The 27,630-nt window shown below is 42.8% G+C and overlaps 1 protein-coding gene across 2 annotated transcripts in view; it reads left to right on the top strand.

The window, feature by feature from the left end:
- LOC139535750 (solute carrier family 41 member 1-like) overlaps positions 1-27,231 on the top strand; it is a 63,418-nt gene extending 36,187 nt beyond the window's left edge. For both annotated transcript variants that reach the window (XM_071335507.1, XM_071335506.1), the window contains exons 4-11: positions 15,844-15,915; positions 16,630-16,774; positions 16,977-17,123; positions 17,717-17,864; positions 18,371-18,450; positions 23,065-23,199; positions 23,280-23,428; positions 23,509-27,231. In XM_071335507.1, the coding sequence (XP_071191608.1) occupies positions 15,844-15,915; positions 16,630-16,774; positions 16,977-17,123; positions 17,717-17,864; positions 18,371-18,450; positions 23,065-23,199; positions 23,280-23,428; positions 23,509-23,694 (1,062 nt within the window). In that variant the 3' untranslated portion in view covers positions 23,695-27,231. The remainder of the gene's footprint in view (positions 1-15,843; positions 15,916-16,629; positions 16,775-16,976; positions 17,124-17,716; positions 17,865-18,370; positions 18,451-23,064; positions 23,200-23,279; positions 23,429-23,508) is intronic.
- The last annotated feature ends 399 nt before the right edge of the window (positions 27,232-27,630 follow it).

Genomic DNA, 27,630 nt, shown 5'->3' with positions numbered 1-27,630 from the left:
AGGAGACTATAACACAGTGTTAAGTACCTCAAAGGACCGTAAAGGTAATCACTCTACAAACTATCATCACCGTGCCCTTAAGGAAATCACAAATATTATGGACACATTAGAAATAGTGGATATTTGGAGACTAAAAAACCCCGACCTAGTGAGATATACATGGAGGAGACTTAATCATGCTAGTCGTCTTGACTACTTTCTTGTCTCTTTCTCTCTTGCGTCAAAGGTTAAAAAAGTTTTAATAGGAGACAGAATGCGTTCAGATCATCATCAAATTGTCATTCACATAACTCTTATAGATTTTCCACGTGGACGGGGATATTGGAAATAGTTTACTGGAGGACAACTTATTTTTAACTATGACAAAATAATTTATAACTGAATTTTTCCAGTATAATATAGGTTCAGCAAATCCCCTTATTGTTTGGGATACCTTTAAATGTACCTTTAGAGGTCATTCAACTCAATATTCATCAAAAATATAAAAGCAGTTTCTGGCTAAAGAGACTAGACTAACAAGGGAAATCCATGAACTAATAGTACAGGTAGATAGCAATAAAAACGATACTACAGCGATACAAAATCAGTTAGAGGAAAAACAAAACAACTTGAGGAACTTTTTCAATAACGATCTAATGTAATTTATTACAAAAATAAAGAAAACTGGATGGAATATGGAGAAAAATGCACAAAAGTCTTCCTGAATCTCCAGTACAGGAATGCTAACAAAAATTATTTCCAGAAACTCGTTACTGAAGACAGACTCATCTATGATTCTCCGAATTATATTTTAAAAGAGGAAGCTAATTATTTTAGGCAGACATTCTCTTTTCCGTCTCATCCTCTCCCACTGAATGAAGATTACGGTAAGGAATTCTTTCCAAATAATATAAAAAATGGAAAATTAACAAAGTACAGAAAGATCTGTGCGAAGGCCAAATTACAGATGAATAACTTTGAGGCTATTAAATCCTTTCAGTCTGGAAAAACCCCAGGGCTTGATGACATACCGGTAGAGGTAGAGCCTTTTTTGATATACTAAAAGCTCCATTGTTAGATTGTTTTAACTACTATAGAAATTGTAGTCTGTCAGGTACTCCGCAGGAAGGTCTGATTTCTCTATTATTAAAACAAGACCCAGATGGCAAATATAAAGACCCAGTGTATCTAAAAAACTGGAGGCCCCTTACACTTCAATGTTGTGATGCAAGAATACTAGCGAAGTGCATAGCACTCAGAATTAAAAGGGTTTTACGAGGTATTGTTCATCCTGATCAGACAGGTTTTTTACATGGACAATACATTGGAGATAATATAAGACAACTACTAGAAATAATAGAACATCATGAAACGTCTAAGAAGCCAGGCCTAGTATTTATAGTGGATTTTGAAAAGGCATTTGATAAAGTAAGACTGGATTTTATTTATAAATGCCTGGATTTTTTCAATTTCGGTAATTCTCTTATAAAATGTGTAAAAATAATGTATAGCAACCCCAGGTGTAATATAGTAAATAATGGCTAATTCTCAGAAAGTGTTGAATTGAAAAGAGGAGTTAAACAAGGGTGTCTGCTGTCACCTTATCTATTTGTTATGGCCACAAATGCTAGCTATTAAAATCAGATCCAATAACAAAAATAGAGGATTAGAAATCCAAGGCTTAAAAACAAAGGTGACCATGTACAGTTGAAGTCGGAAGTTTACATACACCTTTGCCAAATACATTTAAACTCGGTTTTTCACAATTCCTAGCATTTAATCCTAGTAAAAAATCCCAGTTTTAGGTCAGTTAGGATCAATACTTTATTTTAAGAATGTGAAATGTCAGAATAATAGTAGAGAGAATGATTTATTTCAGCTTGTATTTCCTTCATCACATTCCCAGTGGGTCAGAAGTTTGTATGCACTCAATTAGTACTTGGTAGCATAGCTTGGGTCAAACGTTTTGGGTAGCATTCCACAATCTTCCCACAAATAGTTGGGTGAATTTTGGCCCATTCCTCCTGACAGAGCTGGTGTAACTGAGTCAGGTTTATAGGCCTCCTTGCTCGCACATGCTTTTTCAGTTCTGCCCACAAATTTTCCATGGGATTGAGGTCAGGGCTTTGTGATGGCCACTCCAATACCTTGACTTTGTTGTCCTTAAGCCATTTTGCCACAACTTTGGAAGTATGCTTGGGGTCATTGTCCATTTGGAAGACCCATTTGCGACCAAGCTTTAACTTCCTGACTGATGTCTTGAGATGTTGCTTCAATATATCCACATCATTTTCCTCCCTTATGATGCCATCTATTTTGTGAAGAACACCAGTCCCTCCTGCAGCAAAGCACCCCCACAACATGATGCTGCCACCCCTGTGCTTCATGTTTGGGATGGTGTTCTTCGGCTTGCAAGCCTCCCCCTTTTTCCTCCAAACAATACGATGGTCATTATGACCAAACAGTTCTATATTTGTTTCATCAGACCAGAGGACATTTCTCCAAAAAGTACGATCTTTGTCCCCATGTGCAGTTGCAAACCGTAGTCTGGCTTAGCCTATCAGAAGCTTCTAAAGCCATGGCATCATTTTCTGTAATTTTCCAAGCTGTTTAAAGGCTCAGTCAACTTAGTGTATGTAAACTTCTGACCCACTGGAATTGTGAAACGAGTTTTAATGACTCCAACCTAAGTGTATGTAAACTTCCAACTTCAACTGTATGTCGATGACTCAAGTTTTATATTAAGTCCTCAAGCTAGATCCCTGCAATGTCTCATTGAATATCTAGATACCTTTTCTGTACTCTCTGGACTAAAACCTAATTATGAGTGTTCAATATTATGTATTAGATCTTTAAAAAATACAACTTTTACATTACCCTGCAGTTTACCTATAAAATGGGCTGATGGTGAAGTAGACATACTTGGTATTCATATCACAAAATATATAAATAAGCTCTCCACAAGGAATTTCAATAGAAAACGTGTAAAAGTAGTCAAGATCCTGCAACCATGGAGAGGTAAATACCTGTCTATTTATGGATTAACTCCTTAGTCATATCTCAGTTTACTTACTTACTGTCACGCCCTGACCGTAGATTGCTTTGTATGTTTCTATTTTTAGTTTGGTCAGGGTGTGATGTGGGTGGGTATTCTATGTCTGGGTATTCTATGTTGTAGGTCTAGGTTTTCTGTTTCTATGTGTTTGCCCTGGTGTGGTTCCCAATCAGAGGCAGCTGTCTATCGTTGTCTCTGATTGGGAGCCATATTTAGGTAGCCTGTTTTCCCACTTTTGTTTGTGGGTGGTTGTTTCCTGTTTTGTGTTTTGTTTCACCTTTCAGGACTGTTCGTTTGTCGTTTTTGTTGTTTGTCAAGTGTTTTCGTATTTTATTTAAAAAAATATGACCACTTACCACGCTGCACCTTGGTCCTCCTCTCCTTCCGCCAACGAAAGCCGTTACACTTACTTATAGTGCTGCCTACTCCTGATGAGATGTTTTTCAAATCTTATGAGCAAATTTTTTTTATCTTGGACGCTGAACTAGACAAAATAAAACGTGCCTATCTATATAATAAATATGAGTTGGGTGGGTTGAGATTATTAAATATAAAAGCACTAAGCCTCTCTCTAAAAGCTTCACTTATTCAAAAGTTTTACTTGAACCCTAAATGGTTCTCAAGTAGATTACTAAGAAAAGCTCATCCATTGTTTAAAATTGGCCTTTTTGCCTTTGTGCAGATTGCCATGTCTCATTTTTGATTAATTGAAAATTATACTTTTTTCAAAGTATCTCTCTTTTTCAAACAAGCATTGCAGAGCTGGCTACAATTTCAATTTCATCCTCCTGAAAAGATAGAACAAATATTATGGCTGAACTCAAATGTGCTGGTTGATAAAATACCTGTATTTATGGGAAAGATGTTTGAAAAGGGTATTTTGTTCTTAAATTATATTGTAAATTGGAAGAATGGTAGAGTTATGTCCTTCATGGAGTTATCAGAATTGTACAGGAATGTCTGCTCAATCCAAGAGTACAACCAATTGATTACAACATTACCCCAAAAATGGAGGAGGTAGGTGGCAGCGGGAGGAGGTAGGGAACTGGTCTGTGTGCCCAATATAAAGGATCAAAACTTGCGGAGGAATAAAAATAGCATAAATAGGAAAGTATACCAGTTTCATTTGAGGACCAGGATGTTGACAACTGTGCCATACAGATTGCAAAATAGATTTTTGATGTACCAATTCCATGGTATGAGTTGATATATAAAACAACGCAAGATTCAAGACTTCGTGCTTTTCAGCTAAAATTATTATATAGAATTCTTTCCACCAACAAAATGTTGAATATTTGGGGCATAAAATCATCGAAGCTCCGCAGATTTTGTTGTGAGGATACAGAATCAATAGACCATTTATTTTGGTATTGCTCTCAGTTAGCCTGTTTCTGGTCTCAGGTTCAGGAATAGCTGAAAATGTGTAGCTTTGATCTAAAATCTACCCTAGAAATAGTGCTGTTAGGAGATCTGGAGAGACCGGGTCAGTCAGTTACTAATATACTAATACTCTTAGTAAAAGTATTTATCTTCAACTCCCAATCTGTGGATTCTAATTGATTAGATAGATTGAAATTGTACGTTAAACATCACAGCAAAGTTGAAAGATATGTGTTGCGTAGAAACCCGAAGTGGGTGGCCAGCAGAGATAGATGGGATGGGCTGAGGGAAGCTGAGGGTTAGGATGTGGAATTGGAGTGGGTGTGGAGTTGCTGTGCGGGAGATAAAATGATGGTAAAAGATAAAAGTTTTTTTTTTTTAAGTCTAAATTAAGCATAATAAAAAGTATGTTTGAATGACACTGAGGGGCAGTGTTTTTACAACTAATGCCGGTTTGCCTGAGGCTGATGCCGTGCAGGTGTTTGTACACATGCATAAACACACACTCTCATTCAAATAAACGCATACAAGAACACACATACATGTAATAGTGCCAGACATGCACACAAACATATACAGTTGGCATTGCTGTTAAGATTTTAGTTGTCCTTGATGTCCTATGTTTAAAATACATTTTATTAATAAAAAAAAAATGCATTGTTGTTTGCTACTTTCTTCTGTCTTTTTCTTTTTTCTCTTTAGTTCATTCTCTTGGTTGATGGTGCATTGGGGGGTTCTTGGGGGTGGGGAATGGAATTAATGGTATTTTTTATTTATATTGTTCTTCTTGGGGGGGGGGGGGCTGTGGGAGAGGTCTCGAATGGTTGAGGGACAGCTATTGGGGAACTGTGGGGGATCTTGGAGGGTTCGGGTTCACGTTTTTTGGCTTGTTGGGAGATCTGTCAATGTGCCTTTGAGCAGGGCATTGACCCTGGATGTGTGTGTGTCGCTCTGATTGGGAATCTGTTGGATGACTGGTATGATGTAGTTGTTTAGCGGCTTCACTGCAAGTATATTGTATGTTTCGGATATTCAATAAAGATTTTTTTTTTTAAGTAATTGATTTCATGAACCTTATTTCTAAGGTCACATATAATAATATGGGCTATGTTCAGCCCTTTCCTTGGTAGCTTATTAGAGATAAACATAATATGGAAAAGAGCAAACAAGGCAAAAAAATATCTATACATTCAGCTCTCCATTAATCAATTGGTGTGTGTGTTTGTGTGTGTGTGTGTGTGTGTGTGAGGCGGGATTGAAGCTACAAACCCATAGGATTGGCTCTCTCATCCCTTCCAGGCTTCTGGGAGGGAGGGAGGACAATGAGCCTGTCATAGCAGATGTAAGCAATGTCCCAACGCGCTCTGGGAGCTTTCATGGCTGGGATAAGTTCTTTCCTCTTCTGGCGCACAGCTTCAGGATAGTCCTCGTTGAGGAATATGTACGTTCCTCTCAAGTTCTTGGCTCTTTCCATAACAGCTACCTTGTCCTTGAACCTCAGGAACTTGACCACTATTGGCCTAGGCCTGTCACCTGGGCCGGTGGTGGGTTTTCCAGTCCTGTAGGCAGGCTCCACCTCAATCTTCCAGGGGTCCATCATCAATTTCTCAGAAATCATTTCCCTCACTTTGTCCTCAGACTCCGTCTAGGTCTCAGAATCTCAGGATTTTGCAATTCCGTTGTTTTGCCTTGATTGTCCCTCGAGATGTATCCGTCATTGTTATCATGGATTCACTCACAGAACTGATGTCCTCTCTCAATTACTTACAGATTGCCGAAATCTTGCCGTTCTCCTGTTTCACCTCATCGAGCTGACCCTGGGAGAAATGCAAACGGTTCTTCAGGTCCTGGACCTCTCTGGTCAGGTCGTTCATTCTTTTTATTAGTTGAATCGACCAGTATTTGGACAAAACACTTGAAGCTATTTTATTGTTGTTGTAACAACTTCTTGTGGAACTAATTTTGTTCATTTAAAATAATCTTCACCTGTCATATAGAGAAAGCACTGTCCTCAACAGTACTCCCGCCGGCTTTGAAGTTCCGACAGGGTAGGTCACAGGGAACATTGAACACAACAAACAGCAGGGATCTAGACAGCCACAAACCCGGGACAATCCGCGGTCCCAGCCACAATGGCTAACCACGTTGCGGGCTGTGTTCAAGCCCTCAACAAACCCTGCTAGCTTGATAGGCAGCTAGCTAGCAGCTAGGCTAGCTGCTACGCCAAATAGCTCCTCAGACCCGGCCTTGGTTGGCAGGATCACTGGACAGTGTAGCAGTCCCAGCAACTGATGCCAAATGTGTCATGGGATCCAAACTAAAAAGTTAGCTTGCTACTAAGAAACTTTCCAATATACTTTCAAAACAAAAAAATAATGGCAGACAGAAGTCCCTGCTTGGGATAACATTTTCCAGAAGAATAAGGAATAACTTCAAAATGTAAGTATAACGTTTATTTATTAACCAAATTATGTACAAACTTTCATATGAATTTTGAATTCAAAAATTGAGTAACTGTTGTTTATCAGCCCGTTGTCAAGTTAGCTAACATGTCGGATGTGATAGCTAGCTAGCAGGCAATTTCATTCTGCTTATTGGCTGTTTAGAGATGAACAACTAAACTAACTAATCATAGATTCAGCAATGTGTCAATTGTGAAGACCCGTACAGTTTTAAAATCATGAAATGGTGAATTTGCTAGCCAGCTGAACACATGTAACAAATTGTTTTCTTCCATTTGTTTTCAGGGACTGAAGTGGGCACCTAATCGCATTTCACTCCATTGCATTGGCTCGGCAGGAGAAAACAGTCCTGCCGATTCATTTGGACGGAATATATTTTAACAACATCTGATGAAAGACTTAGGAAATGCAGCTAGATGTGTTCTGTTCAATCTAGGCTTGCTAGCCAGCCTAGTTATTTGTGCATTCTGTTTTGCTAACTAGCTGCATACACTGTCTTTTTACCTATCTCATGTTAGCTAACTTTATCTTGCCACCTTCCCTTACAATATTGTGTTGCAACATTGGTTGGTGTTACTAGTTAAAATTAGAGGCTAAGTGTCACGTTCTGACCATAGTTTGCTTTGTATGTTTCTATGTTTTATGTCTAGGTTGTCTATTTCTGTGTTTGGTCAGGGCGTGAGCTGGGGTGGGTATTCTATGTTGTTTTTCTATGTTTGTATTTCTGTGTGTGGCCTGGTATGGTTCTCAATCAGAGGCAGCTGTCGATCGTTGTCTCTGATTGAGAATCATACTTAGGTAGACGGTTTTCTCACTATGGGTTGTGGGTAGTTATTTTCTGTGTCTGTGTTTCACCATACAGAACTGTTTCGGTTGTTTGTTCGTGTTTTTTGTTATTTTTGTTCCGTGTTCATGTTGATTTATTAAAAATCTAATTATGGACACTTACCACGCTGCACATTGGTCCGACTTTTCCTACTCCTCCTCAGACGAAGAGGAGAATCAGTACACTAAGTTATTCTACTCTTACTTTTAACAACTTTACCAAGCCTGAAAAAATATGCAAAACTGTTAACAAAACGATTGTACATTAATAAGTCATTCCTAAGTGAGGGACATTGTTGCGGCTTCAGCAACTTGAACCAGCACTGAAATTTGAGCAGTGAGGTTCATTTCTTCCCCCTTGTGTCTGCTTGTTCCAGGTTGAAGGACATCTCACCCTGACACCCTGCAGATGTAAAGAACTTCTCGGGAACCTCCCAGCCACCAGGATAATCACCATATCCCAGGATATTATTTAGGAGTGTGCAACATCACAATGTTAGATAGAAATAGTCCGAATTACCCATGTTATTGTTTATCATCCAGATTTGTCAGGACATTGTAATTTATGAAGCTCATTCTAAAATACAGATGTGATTTCTGTCCCAGGGGATTGCACTGTGTGCAAGTCTTCAATTTAGACCACAATTAATTGAATTTGTCCTCATGTACCAAACAAGTTTATGAATGTTGGAGGTTAATCTCCCTGTCCCTCACTTGGGAATGACTTATTTTGTACAATGGACTGGGTTTTAAGGACTCATGCACAGATACAAGAAAACCAATACATTTTTTAACATTTATTCAAATTACAAATGTTGATGTCTCCACATGTTTCTGGTTTTGAGGCTTGGGCATCTGGTGACCGCAGATCATCTGTCTAATCCCCTGTAAGGAGACAAAGGCATCAATACTATTACAATGCTGTATTTGTTTAATTGAATAGACACTCAGTGGCCAGTTTATTAGGTACATCCATCTAGTAACTGGTCGGACCCACCTTTGCCTCCAGAACAGCCTGAATTCTTCAGTATCAAGGGACCTAACGTGTGCCAGAAAAGCATTCACCACACTCTTACACCACCGCCACCAGCCTGTACCGTTGACACCAGGCAGGATGGGGCCATGGACTCCTGCTGCTTATGTCAAATTCGGACTCTGCCATCAGCATGCGGGATTTGTCAGACCAGGCAATGTTTTTCCACTCCTCAATTGTCCAGTGTTGGTGATCGCTTGCCCACTGGAGCCACTTTTTCCTGTTTTAGGAGTGGAACCCGGCGTGGTTATCTGGTGCAATAGCCCATCCGTGACAAGGACCGATGAGTTGTGCGTTCCGAGATGCCGTTCTGCACACCACTGTTGTACTGTTATTTGTCTGTTTGTGGACTGCCTGTTAGCTTGAACGATTCTTGCCATTCTCCTTCGACCGCTCATCAACGTCCTGTTTTCCCCCACAGAACTGCCTCTGACTGGATGTGTTTTGTTTGTTGCACCATTCTCTATAAACCCTAGACACAGGAGGCCGGCCATTTCTGAGAAACTGGAACCCATGCGCCTGGCACCCACGCTTAAAGTCGCTTAGGTCACTCGTTTTGTCCATTCTAACGTTCAATCAAACAGTAATTGAATGCCTCGATGCCTGTCTGCACGCTTTATATACCAAGCCACGGCCACGTGGCGAAGCATTTTTGTGAACAGGGTGGTGTACCTAATAAACTGTACACTGAGTGTATATTCTTGTTTGATATCCATTTATATAATTATATTGGACATGTTATCCTTTATCACATGCCAGTATTTGTGTCCAATGCATTTAGCTTACATTAGGAGGAAGTAGCCTAGGCCTTCTAATCTAGTTAGATTGCTTCATATCTCCTTTCAATATTAGTTATCAACATAACATGGATTTATCTTAAACATCAGTGTCATTTAATAATATGCACAGGTGTGATTGTTGTATGAATTAATCAAAATGCAAGCCTACTCATTAGAGAAAAAGAGAAGTTCTCAATTATTATTATTTTTTATATATTTTTTATTTCGATAACCCTACCACTCCCCTAATTGGAGTAAACTAATGAAAAACACTTAGGCCTCTACCTCTAGCTTATACACACTATATACATTTTACGGACACAATCTATTTTACATTAAGTTATATTTTGTTTGTTTTTAGTCCTGTCCTCTTTCTACCTTCAACCTCTCCCATCTATTTCTGATGTCCATCCAGTTTGATTTCTCATGACCCGCCTCAAATTTTGAATCCGGCGTCGTTTCGCTTATCAGTTCATAAACAATGTACCATGGAATCGGTACATCGAATATCTCTTCCCAACTATTTTGCAATTGTTATGGCACAGCTGTCAATTTTTTTTGTCCTGAAATGAAACTGCTATATTTTTTTATTTCTCCCAATTTCCTTTAACCCTCTTAGATATTATCCTGACCAATGTGCCCTCTAAATACACCTCTGCTGTCTTCAACCAGGATCTCAGCGATCACTGCCTCATTGCCTGCGTGCATAATGGGTGCGCGGTCAAACGACCACCCCTCATCACTGTCAAACGCTCCCTAAAACACTTCATCGAGCAGGCCTTTCTAATCGACCTGGCCCGGGTATCCTGGAAGAATATTAACCTCATCCCGTCAGTAGAGGATGCCTGGTTGCTCTTCAAAAGTGCTTTCCTCTCCATCTTAAATAAGCATGCCCCATTCAAAAAATGTAGAACTAAGAACAGATATAGCCCTTGGTTCACCCCAGACTTGACCAGCACAAAAACAACCTGTGGCGTTTTGCATTGGCATCGAATGCAACTTTTCAGGGAAGTCAGGAACCAATATACTCAGTCAGTTAGGAAGGCTATGGCTAGCATTTTCAAACAGAAATTTGCTTCCTGTAGCACTAATTCCAAAAACTATTGGGACACTGTAAAGTCCATGGAGAATAAGAGCACCTCCTCCCAGCTGCCCACTGCACTGAGGATAGGAAACACTGTCACCACTGAAAATCCACAATAATCGATAATTTCAATAAGCATTTTTCTACAGCTGGCCATGCTTTCCACCTGGCTACCCCTACCCCGGCCAACATCTCAGCACCCCCTGCAACTTGCCCAAGCCCCCCCCGCGTCTCCTTCACCCAAATCCAGACAGCTGATGTTCTGAAAGAGCTGCAAATCTGGGTCCTACGAATAAGCTGGGCTAGACAATCTGGACCCTCTCCTTCTAAAATGATCTGCCAAAATAGTTTTGTATTGTCTGAGATCCCCAAAGATTGGAAAGCTGCCGCGGTCATCCCCCTCTTCAAAGGGGGAGACACTCTAGACCCAAACTGTTATAGACCTATATCCATCCTGCCCTGCCTTTCTAAAATCTTTGAAAGCCAAGTTAATAAACAGATCACCGACCATTTTGAATCCCACCGTACCTTCTCCACTATGCAATCTGGTTTCCGAGCTGGTCATGGATGCACCTCAGCCACGCTCAAGGTCCTAAATAATATTATAACCGCCATCGATAAAAGACAGTACTGTGCAGCCGTCTTCATTGACCTGGCCAAGGCTTTTGACTCTGTTAATCACCGCATTCTTATCAGCAGACTCAATAGCCTTGGCTTCTCAAATTACTGCCTCACCTGGTTCACCAACTACTTCTCAGGCAGAGTTCAGGGTGTCAAATCGGAGGGCCTGTTGTCCAAACCTCTGGCAGTCTCTATGGGTGTGCCACAGGGTTCAATTCTCGGGCCGACTCTTTTCTCTGTATACATCAATGATGTTGCTCTTGCTGCTGGTGATTCTCTGATACACCTCTACGCAGGCGACACCATTCTGTATACTTCTGGCCCTTCTTTGGACACTGTATTAACAAACCTCCAGATGAGCTTCAATGCCATACAACTCTCCTTCCGTGGCCTCCAACTGCTCTTAAATGCAAGTAAAACTAAATGCATGCTCTTCAACCGATCGCTGCCCGCATCTGCCCGCCCGTCTAGCATCACTACTCTGGATGGTTCTGACTTAGAATATGTGGACAACTACAAATACCTAGGTGTCTGGTTAGACTGTAAACTCTCCTTCCAGACGCACATTAAGCATCTCCAATCCAAAAGTAAATCTAAAATTGGCTTCCTATTTCGCAACAAAACCTCCTTCACTCATCCTGCCAAACATACCCTCATAAAACTGACTATCCTACCGATCCTTGACTTTTGCGACGCCATTTACAAAATAGCCTCCAACACTCTACTCAGCAAATTGGATGCAGTCTATCACAGTGCCATCCGTTTTGTCACCAATGCCCCATATACTACCCACTTCTGCGACCTGTATGCTCTCGTTGGCTGGCCCTCGCCAAACCCACTGGCTCCAGGTCATCTATAAGTCTTTGCTAGGTAAAGCCTGTCTTATCTCAGCTCACTGGTCACCATAGCAACACCCACCCGTAGCACGCGCTCCAGCAGGTATATCTCACTGGTCATCCCCAGAGCCAACACTTACTTTTGCCGCCTTTCCTGCTGCCAATGACTGGAACAAATTGCAAAAATCTCTGAAGCTGGGTTCCTATATCTCCCTCTCTAACTTTAAGCATCAGCTGTCAGCAGCTTACCGATCACTGTACCTGTATACAGCCAATCTGTAAATAGCACACCCAACTACCTCATCCCCATATTTTTACTTACCCTCTTGCTCTTTTGCACACCAGTATCTCTACTTGCACATCATCATCTGCACATCTATCATTCCAGTATTAATGCTAAATTGTAATTATTTTGCCTCTATGGCCTATTTATTGCCTACCTCCCTACTATTCTACATTTACACACACTTTACATAGATTTTTCTATTTTTCTTTACTATTGTGTTATTGACTGTACGTTTGTTTATGTGTAACTCTGTGTTGTTGTTTTTGTCGCACTGCTTTGCTTTATCTTGGCCAGGTCGCAGTTGTAAATGAGAACTTGTTCTCAACTGGCCTACCTGGTTAAATAAAGGTGAAATTAAAAAAATATAAACAATTTTGGTCTTTAATGCAGGGCCGACAGACAACTTACTATTGAGAGTAAGAATAGTACAATACACCAGGTGCAATTTAAAATATGGTTGTGCATCAGCAGTTTTTCTCTTATATCAGTCACTGACAGTCACTCAATTAGTCATGTCAACTAAAAAATGTTGATTGGTAGTTAGGCCATATTCACACTACGAGAGATGAAGGAGAGTCTGAGGAGTGGTGTGGCGAAAGAGATATCTACTTTTGAATTTACATTAAATCATTGCCTTACCTTTCGTTGTAGCTGGCAATGCAACATTCTTGGTCCACAGCTCAATTTTTATCAATATCATAGAAGTCATTGTATGAGGTAAAAGCAAATAGAGACTGAAAACATTGATAATTCCCTTGGGAGTTGCTTCTTGCCTGGTGGCTCAATACAGTCAAGCAAAGAAAAACATTTTGAGATTTAAAGCTACGGTGATAATCTCAGAATGCAACAGGCTGTTACTACAATTACAGGTAATTCAATAAAACAAGTTTCAAATATAAGGAAAATGTCTACATTTCAGCTTTTTTTAAAACATTGCTCTGCTATTACAATTTTTACTGTAAGAGTGTTGGCTTAACGAAATAATTCTGTTTACACTTTGCTGCTTAAAGGGGGGCAACTGTCGGGCGAGTGTTGTACGAGGTAGCGGTCGAGACGTGACAAGTTCGCAACTTTACATTGCAGTAATATGTGTAGCCCAGGGTATTTTGCGAAAAGTCTAAGTGTGAAGGTCCAGCTATCTAAACTTGAAGTAATCATGGCCAAATACCGACCAGGCACGCAGGGAACGTGCCCAGGGGCCTTGACCTCCAGTGGGCCCCCATTGATTTTGTTAGTCATTCAGATATTCTATAACATGGCATTAGTCATTACAAAATGTGTAGAATTACAGGAAGTGCACATTTGTAATTGCAAAAAAAATTATCTCTGCCCCATGGCAAAATGAGTAGAAGAGCATAAAAATTGCTTTAAAACTGCAACATTTTCTCTACGCCCCATGGCAAAATGTGTAGAATTGCAGGAAATTAACCTTGAAAAAAATACATTTCTCTCCACCATCAAGAGGGGGGCCACTAAAATGTTTTGCCGCAAGGTGGGGGATCTAAAAGCTCTAGCCCAAAAGGCTATAGCCGGCCGTGGGAGAACCCTTTAAAGGACACTTTTTGGTTCCAGGAAGTACCCTTTTGGGTTAGATGTAGAACCCTTTCCACAGAGGGTTCTACATGGAACCCAACAGGGTTCTACCTGGAACCATAAAGGGTTATCCTATGGGGACAGCCAAATAACCCTTTTGGAAACCCTTTTTTCTAAGAATGTATTCCTAGAACTATGTAGTAACTAGAATTAGTAGCTCACTGCTGCTATTAAGCACATCAATCCACACATTCCTTCCACTGGCTTGTGGGAAAACAGCCTGACAAACACAGCAGAATGTGATAAGCTTTTCCAGTTCTTTCTTGTCCTGACTTTTGACTTGTGATGCAGGTGAATTGAGTGTAGGGCTCCCAGATATTGCTATGTTGGGTAACCCCCATTCCAGGACTGGAAGGAGGAAGGATGGATGCATTTTTTATGTAGCAACGTCTTACTTTACTGCTTTCCTTGCTGTTGCGACTTGGTGGCAGCCAGGTGACTTGATCGTGTATGATCTGGCAGATGAACTGTGTATGTATTTGTTTGGTTTTTCTTGGAGGATCTTGGCTGGCTCCAGTCGGCCACATTTCTTTACACGGAATAACTAATTATCAACAGATTAAGATCACTGTAAGTTTCCTAATGCGCCTATCAAGGAAAAATTGAGGCAGAATGCCATCCACATGACCACATCTCTGTCTTCTTTCTTATTTTGGTCTGCTGAAAATGGTTGTTTTTGTTTAGGGGTTGAGGAGAATTTGGGCTAAACTCACACTCTCTCTCTCTCCTTTCTACAAACAGTTGTTTTCGTGACTCTCTGTGATCCTTGCGTTTGAGCCTAATTGACTATTGGAATAATCATATTTAGTGGATGACGGCAGGCTGACATTACCGCATTAGCTACCACATAGTGTCTAGAGCCAGCCTGCTGTAGGCTACTCTCTGACATCCATTATTTGCATGGTTTAATATAAATGTTCATAATAAACATAATATCTGCTATTCCTGCTCTCTTTCTCTCTAAGCCTAAAAGAGGGATGAGTGCTAGGCTAACAAAAAGATAGCGGGGTAGCTAGCTACCGTCATTTACTGTCACACACTAAACCCTTAGACACTGCCTTATCTCACCACCAGCTCATAGCCTTCAACACCTGGGAAAACACACACCAACCGAAAAACAACCAAGGCTAAAGCCTACGTGACATTGTGGCCTATTCTGGCTGAACCCTTGCTGCCATCATCACGCCGTCAGTGGTGTATGTGTGTGTGTGTGTGTGTGAGCGTATGGTTTCTTTATTGTTTGGGTGGCTAGTGTGTGTAGTGTAGTGTGACCTGCCCTGTCTCTTATCTCCCTGCCTTGCACCCCCTTATCCACCATGCAGCCGACTCCACTCATCTTTCTCTGTACACATGGGTTTGAAACACGGCCCCTGAAGGCTCAGCCTTCCTCTTTCACTGACAGACACAGATACAGACACACACACGCCTCTGAGCAGAGTGGTCATTAGGCTCATAGCCTCTGACACACACTGTGCCTCTGTTGGACAGCCACTTGATGCTTGAGACCATGAATGAGAGAGGTGTGTGTGTGTGTGTGTGTGTGTGTGTGTGTGTGTGTGTGTGTGTGTGTGTGTGTGTGTGTGGGTGGGTGGGTGGGAGTGTACAGAGAGATGAGATAAGTGGAGTCGGCCGCAGGGTGGAGGGGTCAGAGCTTCTTTGTCAGGAGAACTGAAACCTGATTGTTCTGACAGAACCTGGGGCCTATGACACACACACACGTTTTCATGTACATGTATACATACTCAATTGTACAGATTCTCAGCTTTTGACACATCATGATTCTGGTTACTTTTCCTCTTTTCAAACCGTGGCCAGTCAGACATAGTTGAGTGCTGTGGTCTTGGTCTCATTGTAATCTGTGTTATAGTTGTGTTGCGTTCTCTTACGGTCTCCTGCGTCTCTCTCTGCAGGCTAATATTGGTCAGATGGACTCAGCCAAGGACATGTGGAAGATGATCGTTGGAAACCTCGCCCTCATCCAGGTAAGGAACACTCTATGAAAGAAAAGGAGAGCCGCACACTCTAGGAGCTCAGATGCAATAATTTAATATCCTAATAACCAACGTTTCGACAGACAAACTGTCTTCATCATTATGCCCTGATGAATACAGCTTGTCTGTCGAAACGTTGGTCAATGGGTTATTCAATTATTGCATCTGAGCTCCTAGAGTGTGCGGCTCTCCTTTTCTTTTTCAAGTGTTCTACTCCGCTAGCCAGCACCTCGCCTAAACAGGTGTGCGTTTCTTTTGCACATGGAACACTATAACATCCCACCACACCTGCATGGAACACTGTGAAACAGAAAACCATTCAACACATTCTGAAACAAAACATGTGCATGGAATGATGGAACACCGACATAAAAAATAACAAAATAAGTCCAATCACAGTGTGTCCTGGTAAGGTGACATTTTGTTACCATAATTGGACACAGTCAGATATACAAGTGCTCTTATGTGTAATATTGGACTGGATCCTGGAAGCCCCCTAACCCCAGCACTTTGGATCCCCGTCAGTCACATAACCTGCTAGAGGGGGTCACTGTGTGCTGGGTCAGCTCACCAGGGGGTTACAGTACAGTACTCACTCACTCACACACACACACTAATCCTCCTCAGGTCGAGGAGACCTTTACTACAGTGACACACACGTACAGTATAGTTTACAGTACCCCTTCTCTCTCTGCCTTCTCCCAGGTCCAGGCCACGGTAGTAGGGTTCCTGGCGTCCATCGCCGCAGTGATCTTTGGCTGGATCCCAGAAGGGAACTTTAGACTGGGACATGCTATCCTGTTGTGTGCCTCCAGTGTGGCAACCGCATTCATCGCTTCTCTGATACTAGGTACCACTAGAAGAATAACTATATAAATAATACTGTAAACATTCTTCAGACTGTAATTGTTCATATGCACATAGTAACCCCAGATACGATTTAACACTGGTTAAACTGTGATCAAATGAAAATGGACATTATATGTTACACATTTCCATAAAGCTGATTATGATTGGTGTGTTTAACATTAAGCCCCTCCTTCTGTCTGCAGGGATCATTATGATTGGTGTAATCATCGCATCCAGGAAGGTGGGCATCAACCCTGACAATGTGGCCACGCCCATCGCTGCCAGTCTGGGAGATCTGATCACCCTCTCTCTGCTGGCTGGCATCAGCACAGGACTGTACAAGGAGCTGGGTACACACACACACACACACACACACACAGACACTTGAGATCACAGAACTAAATAGAACACATGCTTGAGATACAGACACACTCAGACACACATCTCACCAACACCCACTCTGCATTATACTTATCTGTCTCACCCCAGGGTGTGAGTATGGCTGAGTATCTGAACGGCCTTTTCAGGCAGTGAAAGTCCCAATGGAAACACTTTAATTCGACCCTTCCTGGCTTGACACTAATAGAAGGGATCTTATTTTAACATAGGCCTACTTGAGGTTTGATTCCACCACTAACCTCACAGTGGTAGGAGTGTGTGACCCCACAACTATGCCATCTACTGTTAGTTCAGTGTTTTCACTGTCAACAAACCCTGTGACGTGTGATGCAGAATAACATGTTTTTCACACCACACCTCATTGACCTCACCATCACATATAAAAAGATGGAAACACTCATGTTGGAAGAGTAATAACACATTTCCCATTCACAAACAGCGTTGTGTACCATGCGTTGATAACCGTTTTTATATTGAGCTGATGAAGTGTGTGTGTGTGTATAGCGTAACAAGGATGCTGACTCCTGTGTGTGTTCTCTTATAGAGTTTAACGACTATGCCAACCCGTTGGTGTGTGCTGTGTTTGTGGCGCTGACCCCTCTGTGGGTGCTGATCGCTCGGAGGATCCCCTCCACCAGAGAGGTGCTCTACTCAGGCTGGGAACCTGTCATCATTGCCATGGCAATCAGCAGGTGCAAGACCTATGTCTCTCCTCTCTCTCACCTGTCTCACCTTCCTCTCATCTGAGTCACTCTTCTCCTACCTGTCTCACCTTCCTCTCATCTGAGTCACTCCTCTCCTACCTGTTTTACCTACCTCTCATCTGTGTCACTGTACTCCTACCTGTCTCACCTTCCTCTCATCTGAGTCACACTTCTCCTACCTGTTTTACCTACCTCTCATCTGTGTCACTGTTCTCCTACCTTTTTCACCTATCTCTCATCTGAGTCACTCTTCTCCTACCTGTTTTACCTACCTCTCATCTGTGTCACTGTTCTCCTACCTGTCTCACCTTCCTCTCATCTGTGTCACTGTTCTCCTACCTATTTTTCACCTATCTCTCATCTGTGTCACTGTTCTCCTACCTGTTTCACTTCCTCTCATCTGTGTCACTGTTTTCCTACCTGTTTCACCTACCTCTCATCTCTCACCTGTGTCTGTCCTGTGTTTCACCTCCCCTCCTCTGTGCTCTCCTCAGTGTTGGGGGTCTGATCCTAGATAAGACCGTGTCCAACCCCAACTTCGCTGGCATGGCTGTCTTCACTCCTGTTATCAACGGTAAGACTCTCTCCTGGCACTGAATACTCTGCACACAACCACTGATACACAACGACTGATACAGTGAATTTGGAAAGTATTTAGACCCCTTGACTTTTTCCACATTTTGTTATGTTACATCCTTACTCTAAAAAAAAAATTTTTTTTAAATAATCCTCATCAATCTACAGACAATACCCCATAATAACAGTTTCTAGAAATGTTAGCACATTTTTTAAATGTAATATACATAAGTATTCAGACCCTTTACTCAGTACTTTGTTGAAGCACCTTTGGCAGCAATTACAGCCTCAAGTCTTCTTGGGTATGACGCTACAAGTTTGGCACACCTGTATTTGGGGAGTTTCTCCTATTCTTCTCTGCACATCCTCTCAAGCTCTGTCAGGTTGGATGGGGAGCGCCGCTGCTGTATTTTCAGGTCTCCCCAAAGATTTTCGATCGGGTTCATGTCCGGGCTCTGGCTGGGCCACTCAAGGACATTCAGAAAATTGTCCAGAAGCCACTCCTGCGTTGTCTTGGCTGTGTGCTTAGGGTCGTTGTCTTGTTGGAAGCTGAACCTTCCCCCCAGTCTGAGGTCCTGAGTGCTCTGGAGTAGGTTTTCATCAAGGATTGTTTTATTTTACCTTTATTTACTGTAACTAGGCAAGTCAGTTAAGAACAAATTCTTATTTAAAATGACGGACTACCAAAAGGCAAAAGCCTCCTGCGGGGATGGGGGCTGGGATTAAAAATAAATTAAATAAAAATATAGGACAAAACACACATCACTACAAGAGAGACAACACAACACTACATAAAGAGAGACCTAAGACAACAACATAGCATAGCAGCAACACATGACAACAGGGTACAAACATTATTGGGCACAGACAACAGCACCAAGGGCAAGAAGGTAGAGACAACAATACATCACGCAAAGCAACCACAACTGTCAATAAGAGTGTCCATGATTGAGTCTTTGAATGAAGAGATTGAGATAAAACTGTCCAGTTTGAGTGTTTATTGCAGCTCGTTCCAGTCGCTAGCTGCAGCGAACTGAAAAGACGAGCGAACCAGGGATATGTGTGCTTTTGGGACATTTAACAGAATGTGACTGGCAGAACGGGTGTTGTATGTGGAGGATGAGGGCTGCAGTAGATATCTCAGATAGGGGGTAGTGAGGCCTAAGAGGGTTTTATAAATAAGCATCAACCAGTGGGTCTTACGACGGGTATACAGAGATGACCAGTTTACAGAGGAGTATAGAGTGCAGTGATGTGTCCTGTAAGGAGCATTGGTGACAAATCTGATGGCCGAATGTTTTTTGTTGTTGTTTTTTTTACCTTTATTTAACCAGGTAGACAAGTTGAGAACAAGTTCTCATTTACAATTGCGACCTGGCCAAGATAAAGCAAAGCAGTTCGACACATACAACAACACAGAGTTACACATGGAGTAAAATAAACATACAGTCAATAATACAGTAGAAAAATAAGTCTATATACAATGTGAGCAAGTGAGGTGAGATAAGGGAGGTGAAGGCAAAAAAAAAGGCCATGGTGGCGAAGTAAATACAATATAGCAAGTAAAACACAGGAATGGTTGATTTGCAGTGGAAGAATGCGCAAAGTAGAGATAGAAATAATGGGGTGCAAAGGAGCAAAATAAATAAATGAATAATACAGTAGGGAAAGAGGTAGTTGTTTGGGCTAAATTATAGATGGACTATGTACAGGTGCAGTAATCTGTGAGCTGCTCTGACAGCTGGTGCTTAAAGCTAGTGAGGGAGATAAGTGTTTCCAGTTTCAGAGATTTTTGTAGTTCGTTCCAGTCATTGGCAGCAGAGAACTGGAAGGAGAGACGGCCAAAGGAAGAATTGGTTTTGGGGGTGACCAGAGAGATATACCTGCTGGAGCGCGTGCTACAGGTGGGTGCTGCTATGGTGACCAGCGAGCTGAGATAAGGGGGGACTTTACCTAGCACGGTCTTGTAGATGACCTCTACTGTAAAGGTCGACGACATCCGATCCTCGTTTGCTAAGTCAAACGACACCGCTGGTTCTGCTCACACTGCCCTACCCTGTGCTTTGACCTCTTTCTCCCCTCTCTCTCCAGATGAAATCTCGCGTCTTGTGACGGCCGGCCGCCCAACAACCTGCCCGCTTGACCCTATCCCCTCCTCTCTTCTCCAGACCATTTCCGGAGACCTTCTCCCTTACCTCACCTCGCTCATCAACTCATCCTTGACCGCTGGCTACGTCCCTTCCGTCTTCAAGAGAGCGAGAGTTGCACCCCTTCTGAAAAAACCTACACTCGATCCCTCCGATGTCAACAACTACAGACCAGTATCCCTTCTTTCTTTTCTCTCCAAAACTCTTGAACGTGCCGTCCTTGGCCAGCTCTCCTGCTATCTCTCTCAGAATGACCTTCTTGATCCAAATCAGTCAGGTTTCAAGACTAGTCATTCAACTGAGACTGCTCTTCTCTGTGTCACGGAGGCGCTCCGCACTGCTAAAGCTAACTCTCTCTCCTCTGCTCTCATCCTTCTAGACCTATCGGCTGCCTTTGATACTGTGAACCATCAGATCCTCCTCTCCACCCTCTCCGAGCTGGGCATCTCCGGCGCGGCCCACGCTTGGATTGCGTCCTACCTGACAGGTCGCTCCTACCAGGTGGCGTGGCGAGAATCTGTCTCCGCACCACGTGCTCTCACCACTGGTGTCCCCCAGGGCTCTGTTCTAGGCCCTCTCCTATTCTCGCTATACACCAAGTCACTTGGCTCTGTCATATCCTCACATGGTCTCTCCTATCATTGCTATGCAGACGACACACAATTAATCTTCTCCTTTCCCCCCTCTGATAACCAGGTGGTGAATCGCATCTCTGCATGTCTGGCAGACATATCAGTGTGGATGACGGATCACCACCTCAAGCTGAACCTCGGCAAGACGGAGCTGCTCTTCCTCCCGGGGAAGGACTGCCCGTTCCATGATCTCGCCATCACGGTTGACAACTCCATTGTGTCCTCCTCCCAGAGTGCTAAGAACCTTGGCGTGATCCTGGACAACACCCTGTCGTTCTCAACTAACATCAAGGCGGTGACCCGTTCCTGTAGGTTCATGCTCTACAACATTCGCAGAGTACGACCCTGCCTCACGCAGGAAGCGGCGCAGGTCCTAATCCAGGCACTTGTCATCTCCCGTCTGGATTACTGCAACTCGCTGTTGGCTGGGCTCCCTGCCTGTGCCATTAAACCCCTACAACTCATCCAGAACGCCGCAGCCCGTCTGGTGTTCAACTTTCCCAAGTTCTCTCACGTCACCCCGCTCCTCCGCTCTCTCCACTGGCTTCCAGTTGAAGCTCGCATCCGCTACAAGACCATGGTGCTTGCCTACGGAGCTGTGAGGGGAACGGCACCTCCGTACCTTCAGGCTCTGATCAGGCCCTACACCCAAACAAGGGCACTGCGTTCATCCACCTCTGGCCTGCTCGCCTCCCTACCTCTGAGGAAGTACAGTTCCCGCTCAGCCCAGTCAAAACTGTTCGCTGCTCTGGCACCCCAATGGTGGAACAAACTCCCTCACGACGCCAGGTCAGCGGAGTCAATCACCACCTTCCGGAGACACCTGAAACCCCACCTCTTTAAGGAATACCTAGGATAGGATAAAGTAATCCTTCTAACCCCCCCCCCCTTAAAAGAGTTAGATGCACTATTGTAAAGTGGTTGTTCCACTGGATATCATAAGGTGAATGCACCAATTTGTAAGTCGCTCTGGATAAGAGCGTCTGCTAAATGACTTAAATGTAAATGTAAATGTAATGACCTGGAGCCAGTGGGTTTGGCGACGAGTATGAAGCGAGGGCCAGCCAACGAGAGCGTACAGGTCGCAGTAAAGAACATCTAGCCGCTCGAGAACACCCTTACCTGCCGATCTATAAATTATGTCTCCGTAATCTAGCATGGGTAGGATGGTCATCTGAATCAGGGTTAATTTGGTAGCTGGGGTGAAAGAGGAGTGATTACGATAGAGGAAACCAAGTCTAGATTTAAACTTAGCTTGCAGCTTTGATTTGTGCTGAGAGAAGGACAGTGTACCGTCTAGCCATACTCCCAAGTACTTATATGAGGTGACTACCTCAAGCTCTAAACCCTCAGCGGTAGTAATCACACCGGTGGGGAGAGGGGCATTCTTCTTACCAAACCACATGTCCTTTGTTTTAAAGGTGTTCAGAACAAGGTTAAGGGCAGAGAAAGCTTGTTGGACACTAAGAAAGTTTTGTTATAGAGCGTTTAACACAAAATCCGGGTGGTGGCCAGCTGAGTATAAGACTGTATCATCTGCATATAAATGGATGAGAGAGCTTCCTACTGCCTGAGCTATGTTGTTGATGTAAATTTAGAAGAGCGTGAGAGAGGAGAAATGGGTTAAAAAGGTCAGAGATAGGCTTGTTACCTTTCACTTTGTCATTATGGGGTATTGTGTGTAGATTGATGAGGAAATGTTTTATTTAATCCATTTTTGAATAAGGCTCTAATGTAACAAAATGTGAAAAAAATCAAGGGGTCTGAATACTTTCCCGAATGCCCTGTACACTATGTCTGTCTGATATGTGTGCTGTATTGTGTGTATGCCAGGTGTGGGAGGTAACCTGGTAGCGGTGCAGGCCAGTAGAATCTCCACCTATCTGCACATGAATGGTATCCCCATGGGAGACCCTGACCCCAACCCCAGGAAATGCCCCACCCCCTGCACCTCCTTCTTTGGTTCCAGTGAGTATTGATTTGTTTTATAAAAAGGTACAATATTGACTGATATTGACTTAATTGATTTCTCTCTCTCTCTTTCCCAGATGTGAACTCTCGTTCGGCACGGGTGCTCTTCCTCCTGGTTGCTCCAGGTCACCTGGTCTTCCTCTACACCATCAACTCCATGCAGGGAGGACACACCACGCTAACATCCATCTTCATAGCCTTCTACATGGCTGCTGCATTACTGCAGGTACACACACACACTCACACAAACACTCACACCCTCACACACATTCACACACCCTCACGACTCTCCCTCTCTGTCTCTAGGTGTTGATCCTGTTGTACCTGGCTGACTGGATGGTCCACTGGATGTGGAGTAGGGGGATGAACCCTGATAACTTCTCTATTCCTTACTTGACGGCCCTGGGAGATCTGCTGGGGACCGGCTTCCTGGCCCTCTGCTTCCATGTCCTCTGGCTCATTGGAGACAGAGACACTGACGTGGGAGACTGAACACACACACCTGGACAGCATACATACACAGCATCAATTCCGGCTCACCGGAAACAACCTGAACAACTGAACTGTACAGTATCTCCCTCTGGACATCGGAACAACTGAATGACTTTCAGACCCAGACCTCAACCCTGACCCCTTGACCTCCAATCTCCCCCCAAACCCCTCCCCCTGGGTCACAGACTATGCCATTTTTTCTTTATTTGACTAAATAAGAGTTCTACTACTATTGTTTTTATTGTTATTATGATGACGATGATTATGATTATTTTTGTTAATAGTGAATTTGATATGAATCTATATCTGTTTTACCGTTGGGCGGGTGAATCCTCATTATTTTCAATGGGGACATTCTCCCTTGGGCCAGTCACATTGGCAGCATTTGTAAAGATGAGATCAATCTTAAAGACTTGAAATGAAGACAGACAGACAGCAAAAAAAACTCACACAAGCCTAAAATGCTTAATCACCAAGTGCTATACGTATAAAGAGATGAATACATTTTTAAGGGACCCTTTCAATTAGCCTTGCCTTGAGAGTAGTGATTCAGTGGGGGCAGCTCCACAGGGGCCCAAACGAGAATGTAGAGACCTGAATCCGCTTAGGTAACTACCCCCCAACCCTGTCAAAGGATGTCTGAACACTAACCTGAACAGAAACAGGAAGTTTGAACAACTCTGGGTAGAAGTTGCCCTTAAGCACAGATCTAGAATCAGTTTACCCTCCCCAAATCCTAACCTTAACCATTGGGGAGGGATGAAAACATAACTGACCCTGTATCAGTGGTTAGAGGCAACCTCAACCTCAACCTAGTCCATGGACATAGGTCCTGCCAGATGGTACGGTCAGGTGCCACATTATGTTTCATAGGTCACCAAGGAGGTGCCAGATCGTACGGTCAGGTGCCACATTATGTTTCATAGGTCACCAAGGAGGTGCCAGATCATACGGTCAGGTGCCACATTATGTTTCATAGGTCACCAAGGAGGTGCCAGATCGTTCAGTCAGGTGCCACATTATGTTTCATAGGTCACCAAGGAGGTGCCAGATTGTACGGTCAGGTGCCACATTATGTTTCACACTCAGTTGGAGGGTTGTTTCTTGAATTAAAGTCAACCCCAATTCTTGCCAACCATGTCCTTAGTGGTCCTTGAGGCCTCAACGCTCAATAGCAAGGTTTCAACACCTCGTTGTTCTCCCCTAAATCCTCCTAAAGGGCTACGATTGTGACATTTCTTCAATTAAATTTGTTTCTTCTTTGTTTTCACACAAACACTTAGACAGAAAATTGTGCTTTGTTTGTCAGGCTGGCCATCTGTTTGTGGCAGCCTGTTGGTTACACACACACACAAAACTCTGCTTATCACTGGATTCACTGAGGTTAGAGTGGCCTTACTGGGAGGCTAGAGGGGGGTCAGAGAGGGTAGGGACAGAGTGCTTATTGAGACAGAGGCCATTCCAGGTGACATCCTATCTAGTGCAAGGACTTAGGAGCATATGTTATAGGGTGGTGAAAGTTATCCACTTGATCACGCTGTTGCCTAATGCTGTAGTGACAAGACCTGTTTGGTATGTTCTGATTAGAAGGCTTTAATGGGCTTCATTAGTTAGTGAGGAAAGACAGGATGTTGAGGGAGGAATTGTCAAACCAATATTGCCTGCTTAGGAATATCATGCAAACAGCTCGCTCTCTCTTTCTGTCTCTCTCGCTCTCTCAAGCTTTCTCCAATGGTACAAACAACATCAACGATCTTCTTGAGTTGAAGCAACTCAAGGCCTGTCCATGCTGACTACCACACTTCCTTAATGTCTGTTGTGCATTGTACATACACACTGTGCAGCTGACCTACAATATCTGCCACATAGATGCCATGCTTCAAAATGCCCTCCTATAATAACCACATTTACATACTGTCAGTATAGACACTCTAATTCTCGTAAGCAGCAGAGCCCAGCTTGATGGTGAAATGCATGTGTTATCATCTGATGCTTTGTTATCTGGTGTTCAATTTATATGTTGTTTTAAGGGGCCAGCAGAGTGCATGTGCAGGGCACATAACATGAATATGCAAAACTTGTGCATTATGAGTTAAGTTTCCTTCTCTTTAAAAGATAATGTATCTTTCTTAGGTTTGACACATTTTACAAAGTGGAAGTTGTGTCCGTTATTAGATGTATTCTTTAACTTCATCATTTTTCTTAACCCTTCTGTGATCTTAAGTGTTAGAGAACGATTATGTCATGTTTATGATTGAGGCAGCCCCAGTGGGGTATAGTGTCACTGTTGGAAGGTACTGTAATATACACACACAGGCACCAGAGGGCGACATTGTCATATGAGTGAATATGAGACAGTGCTGATAGTGATAGAGGCTCTTCACTATTCGCTTCATCTAGATTATAGAACCTGTATCCAAGATTCTAATGTAGAACCTGTGTTTTCTAGATTCTAGAATTAGTATTTTCTTGATTCTAGAACCTGTGTCCATGATTATAGAATACATACCTTCTGGATTCTAGAGCCTGTATCCAAGATTCTATTCTAAAACCTGTCCTCTGTATTCTTGAAGCGGAACCCTGGATCTAGAACCTGGGTTCTCTCTGCTGCCTTACTGAACCTGTGCCAGCATTCTGCCCCAGTACGGATAAGAGGTTGTGAATACTCCTCCAGGGGGAAGGAATGCTTTGTCTATTTATTTTTAGATGCACACAAAGCAAATTGTATATACTATATTTATTCTATAAATAAGGTGTTTATTTTTCATTTAATTTTGTCTCGGTTCTGTGTCACTGTTTTTGTAATTGTTTCTCATTTAATTTTTTTGTTCGTCCTTTTTTGGGGTTGTATCCAGCCAGTAGAGCTTCAGCGCTGCCACGGTAGATTAGCGCCTAGGCTAACAAACAACAGTGTGGGTGCCTAATATCTGATGAACCTCACACACCTTACATCCCCTGCCCTCGGGCAGGGACACAAACATAGAAGGCCTTAACCTATCAGGAGCCAAGCTCAACACATAGTAACCAATCAGGAGCTAGGCTCACCACAGAGTAGAATCTCTCTAATTAGCTTTTATTAATAACTGACATACCTTGATTTGATGTTGTAATGTAATGAATGAATAAATAGTCTATGAGAGAGGCTGCATGGTTGCAATGGCTGCGGTGTTTGGGAATCACTAAGGCCAGAACCTTCAATTGAGAACATAAATGAATAGATGGATATTGTAAACAGAAGGCTCTGACTAGAACAGACTAGTGGTCAGACAACACAGAGGTATAACGGATGGATCATTTCTCTATAACCCCATTCCTCAACCCCCACCTCCCAGACACACACACACACACACACTACTAGCACAAAATGTCCATACAGATATATTGGTTACACACACAAACACACACGTATACACTGTATTTGGAACTGTGTGCTCCCCCTGCTGTCCCCCTCTGTAACCCTGTAACTGTAGTGGGGTTCACAATCTGCAGGACTTTATAAATTGCTGGAAATAAAGGACTATATTATTTTGTACCACTCTTCTGTATTGCTGTAGTCTACTGTGAGTCACTATGTGTGTGATTGTATGGGGGGCTATACCTGAATTAAGAGAACCTAAGAGCTGGACGTCAAGTATGTGTGTCAGGTGCGGTTATGCCTTTCTGAGGATACAATGTAAATGTATCATGGATATGAGTGGCCTTGCTCGGATATCATACAAAGGTCAGAGTAGCTTTATACCTCTGTCTTTCGCTCACACACTCACGTTTGGTGCTTTCAGCTGTTTCACAAACAAAGACACACACATACACCCTGAGTTCTGGTTCTCACAGTCATATGAGAGATAGAAATGTCTGAACTCTGAGCTCATATTGAGTACAATGTAGTACAACGTAGCAGCTGAATGTTGTGAAGACACCTGTTGAGTCCCTATAATC

This window comes from Salvelinus alpinus, chromosome 12 (genome assembly GCF_045679555.1).
Source record: "Salvelinus alpinus chromosome 12, SLU_Salpinus.1, whole genome shotgun sequence".
Lineage (NCBI taxonomy): Eukaryota > Metazoa > Chordata > Actinopteri > Salmoniformes > Salmonidae > Salvelinus > Salvelinus alpinus.
Note: the sequence above shows the minus strand (reverse complement) of the source record. Positions and strands in the feature narration are given on the sequence as shown.